General features: G+C 41.3%; 1 protein-coding gene across 1 annotated transcript; it reads left to right on the top strand.

The window, feature by feature from the left end:
• Positions 1 to 911: 911 nt before the first annotated feature.
• LOC112248359 (serine/threonine-protein phosphatase PP1-gamma catalytic subunit A) lies at positions 912 to 4056 on the top strand. The gene is made up of 7 exons (XM_024417313.2): positions 912 to 1339; positions 1828 to 1959; positions 2065 to 2295; positions 2449 to 2553; positions 2738 to 2961; positions 3053 to 3187; positions 3384 to 4056. The coding sequence occupies exons 1-7, from the start codon at positions 1285 to 1287 to the stop codon at positions 3471 to 3473; spliced, it is 972 nt and encodes a 323-aa protein (XP_024273081.1). The 5' UTR covers positions 912 to 1284; the 3' UTR covers positions 3474 to 4056.
• The last annotated feature ends 332 nt before the right edge of the window (positions 4057 to 4388 follow it).

Genomic DNA, 4388 nt, shown 5'->3' with positions numbered 1-4388 from the left:
TTGTGCTTTTGTTGCTTGTTTGATAGTGTTCAGTTTTACCATTAAAATTAAGAACACTTACCACGCTGCACCTTGGTCCTCACCTTCTTCCACCAACGGCCGTTACAACCGCCTTCCCTCCAGATGTGGCTGGACACCTGGACTACAAGAATCTGATCTACATCATCACACATGGGGAAGAGAAGGGCCAGGAATAAATCCACCTCTTGCTAACTGTCCTTGCATCTCTTCTGTTACACGTCGCCCCGCTGCGCATCAAATCTATCTGGAAATGTTTGAGATGTGCATGATCATCTTGTAAATAAAGGATTTTAAGGTTAATCGCATATAATCAATTTTCATACAGGATATAGATCCAACTGTAACTAAGTATGATCTATCAGATGAATTGAACTGTACCAGCCCCAGCTGGTGCTTCTACACCTGCATTGCTTGCTGTTTGGGGTTTTAGGCTGGGTTTCTGTACAGCACTTTGAGATATCAGCTGATGTACGAAGGGCTATATAAATAAATTTGATTTTTTTAGAGAGTCTAGGTTCACAACAGTGTGGATTTGTAATCTTGTTCAGAAATTCCACAAATGTTTTGTCCTGTGAACAAGGATGTGCACTTGAAAACCTTAGATTTATCAATACAAATATTGCAACAAAAAACACGAATGGTCAAATTACAATTAATGAGGTGTCTGAAATTGTTATTGTTACCAGACGCCTGCTCCTCTCTCATAAATCTAAGCTTGGCTATTAGTAAAATAATCAATTCTTCTGGGGAAGAGGAAAATCACAGTAATTAAATTGTCATTGACAATCAAGTTCTACGGAGGCTGAAATATTTAGGGAGGAGGCTGGCACTGTGGCAGCAGCCATGCACGGATGGCACGGTGTGGCACACCTAGGAGGTCTAGTTTATCTTAGGCCAGCATAGTAGATGGCAGCGTCCATCAAATCCACCCAGAAGGTTGTTCGGGCAGATTCCGCTGAAGTAGGAAAGTGGGTGTGGCTAGATCAGAGGGCATCGTTAACGGCTAATAGATAGGCTAACGTTTATTTTGTCCCGGTAGACGGCTAATATTAGGTGTTGTTTTGTATAACACTAAGATGTTGAAGTAGTTAGTTAGCTAGGTATAATATAACTTTGTATGATAACCAAATAACAGGGTGTCATTTCTACACGTTCTTGGAACCAGCAATTTAGTGAAGCTAGCCAATCGTAGCCACCACTAGCTAACGTTAGCTAACCAGTACTAGATTTGCAGCTCACTCAGCCATTTTTTTCTACGTCGCCATGGCCGATGTTGACAAACTCAACATAGACAGTATCATCCAGCGTCTTTTAGAAGGTAAGGAAAGAGTACATTCATCTTACGTTATTTATGCAATATTATGTTTACTTCCTTAGATGACTGGTGGCAAGCCTTAGCTAGATAACGCGTTAGTTGTTGACGCAGGTTGGCTCTGGCTATCGGTAGCTAGCTAAGCTAAAGTTAGCTAGTAACTAGCTAACCTTATTTAAGGCTGTTGTTGCCCATATATAGCTAGCTAATATTAACCTGACATTTGTCCCGGTCGACACATTAAGAAATGTCCATTCAAAGTAGTTAGCTAGCTATGTAACTAACGTTACTTTAGCTACATGAGACAGGGCACTGTCTGTCAATTACTAGCTGCCCCAGTCAGTCAGTGAACGATTAAGTCAATAACATGAGAAATCTGAAATGATGGTCACCACTCACACCCCTATCCAGACAACATGGCAATGAGTATGATGGCGCACTAGGTAGATACTGTATCTTTACTTGTAGATTCATCAGGATTGTTTCATTTTAAGTCAGGGGAGCAAAGCCTGGTAAGAATGTGCAGCTGCAGGAGAACGAGATCCGAGGATTGTGCCTCAAGTCCAGGGAGATATTTCTCAGCCAACCTATCCTTCTTGAACTTGAAGCCCCCCTCAAGATCTGTGGTGAGTAATCATCAATATTTGGTGAACATAACTGTTACATGAAGTGTCTTCTATCCCAATGAGGGATGTGTAGAACTTGAAGTTGAAATCATTTGCCTTCTGCAGGTGACATCCATGGGCAATATTACGACCTATTGAGGCTGTTTGAGTATGGGGGCTTCCCTCCTGAGAGCAACTACCTATTTCTGGGAGACTATGTGGACAGGGGGAAGCAGTCTCTGGAGACCATCTGTCTGCTTCTGGCCTACAAAATCAAATACCCGGAGAACTTCTTCCTGCTGAGAGGGAATCATGAGTGCGCCTCCATCAACAGAATATATGGATTCTATGATGAGTGTGAGTGATATGTGGTGGCTGTAATAATCATAACCCTGCACTCTCTGACAGAATATAGTCTTTGTATCTACATAAATTGCATTTTGTTATAGGTTCCTGTCATACGCATTGCCTAGCTTACTATCATCCTAAAATTATATTTTATTATTCTAGGTAAAAGAAGGTACAACATCAAGCTCTGGAAAACATTTACAGATTGCTTTAACTGCCTCCCTATTGCTGCCATTGTTGATGAGAAGATCTTCTGTTGCCATGGAGGTAGGTTGCATTTTAGTAATCCTTAAACATGAAGAGAAGTGGTCCTGTTTTAGGACACACTTAGACATTGCTGTGATATTGAGAAATGCTATTTTATTTTATTTCAATTGTCTTCTCATTTACCAACAAGTTCTTACTGCAATTAACCTTATTCTTGCTGTTCATCTCCTTCTGTGTCTCTCAGGGTTGTCACCAGACCTCCAGTCCATGGAGCAGATCAGGCGCGTCATGCGGCCCACCGACGTCCCCGACCAGGGCCTCCTGTGTGACCTGCTCTGGTCAGATCCAGACAAGGATGTCCTCGGCTGGGGAGAGAATGACAGAGGCGTCTCATTTACTTTTGGCTCAGAAGTTGTGGCAAAGTTCCTGCACAAACATGATTTGGATCTGATCTGTCGCGCCCATCAGGTATGTCTGCATACTTTCACTGTACTGTCTGGAGTTGAATCCATTGTTTTTATTTTTAACCCAACTCTAATCAATGTTGTTTTTTCGGCAGGTTGTTGAGGACGGCTATGAGTTCTTCGCCAAGCGACAGCTTGTGACTTTATTCTCAGCACCCAACTACTGCGGGGAGTTTGACAATGCTGGTGCTATGATGAGTGTGGATGAGACCCTCATGTGCTCTTTTCAGGTGAGTATTTCATCATGAATGTACTCTGTCTTATCGCGGGAATGTAAATGTGTCAATGATTGTATTAGTACTAGTGTATGGAGATCTTAACGCTATAACCAATCTCGTCATTATGTCAAACTGTACGATGTAAAGACTATTGCAGTGGGCAAAACATCATCTTAGGTTGGATTACTTGTGTCCATTCCACTTGTAGATTTTGAAGCCCGCTGAGAAGAAGAAGCCAAATGGCAGCCGTCCAGTCACACCCCCACGGAACATGGTCACCAAGCAAGGCAAGAAATAAGGTGGCATGAGTGGACTTATGTCCTGCTCTCTATTCTGCTTTTGTCTTTTGCGTCTGAAGGGTTGGTTGCCCTTTGTGCTGCCAATACTGAAAAGATATCCACTCCAACCTGATGAAAGCAAAATGTTTTGTTTTGTCCACAAGGGTAAATGGATATGTCACCATGAAAACCTCAGGTGTTTTGCACTCCATTGCAACTAGTCTTTGCCACATATGACTGTTCAACCAGGAACAATGTAACAATATGGCTGATAATGCACAGAAATGCCTTGTTTGAAGCTGTGCAGAGTTGTTTCACAATTTTTTCATTTCATGTTTCATCAATTTCTGTCATCACCTGTTTCTCACTGTCAATGTCAATAATGCAATTAATGGTTCTTAAAACAACTATGGAAATATCACAAGACACTTAGTTGTTTATTTCTGTATAACTTTATCATAGGACATTGAATCCTCACTCTGCTCCTGCATCTTCACCATTTTTAAAACCAGTCTTGTGCTGAATTAAATGAAGAAATAAAGCATTCTTGTAATGTTGACTAAATCTTTCTAATAAACTTTTAGGGGGAAATTGGCATTTGAATTGTATTAGCATCATGCTTCTTCATCAATTATTTGAGGATTACAAGGTAAGCTCAACCTTGAATTAATTACTGCCATATATTTTGTATTATAAACAGTGTGGTTCGAGTCCTGAATGCTGATTAACTGGGTATGACAAAACATTTCTTGTTACTGTTCGAAATATGTTGGTAACCAATTTATATTAGCAATAAGGCACATCGGGGGTTTGTGGTATATGGCCAATATACCACGGCTAAGGGCTGTATTCGGGCACTCCATGTTGTGCATCAGAACAGCCCGTAGCCGTGGTATATTGACCTTATACCACACCCCCCCTGTGCCTTATTGCAT

Source organism: Oncorhynchus tshawytscha, linkage group LG04, assembly GCF_018296145.1.
Source record: "Oncorhynchus tshawytscha isolate Ot180627B linkage group LG04, Otsh_v2.0, whole genome shotgun sequence".
Lineage (NCBI taxonomy): Eukaryota > Metazoa > Chordata > Actinopteri > Salmoniformes > Salmonidae > Oncorhynchus > Oncorhynchus tshawytscha.
Note: the sequence above shows the minus strand (reverse complement) of the source record. Positions and strands in the feature narration are given on the sequence as shown.

Excerpts from the sequence above, each read along its gene's own strand:
- LOC112248359 (XM_024417313.2), top strand. The coding sequence starts at position 1,285 with ATGGCCGATGTTGACAAACTCAACATAGACAGTATCATCCAGCGTCTT. Across the intron at positions 2,296-2,448 it reads ATATGGATTCTATGATGAGT|GTAAAAGAAGGTACAACATC; the intron begins GTGAGTGATATG and ends TTATTATTCTAG. Across the intron at positions 2,554-2,737 it reads GATCTTCTGTTGCCATGGAG|GGTTGTCACCAGACCTCCAG; the intron begins GTAGGTTGCATT and ends TGTGTCTCTCAG.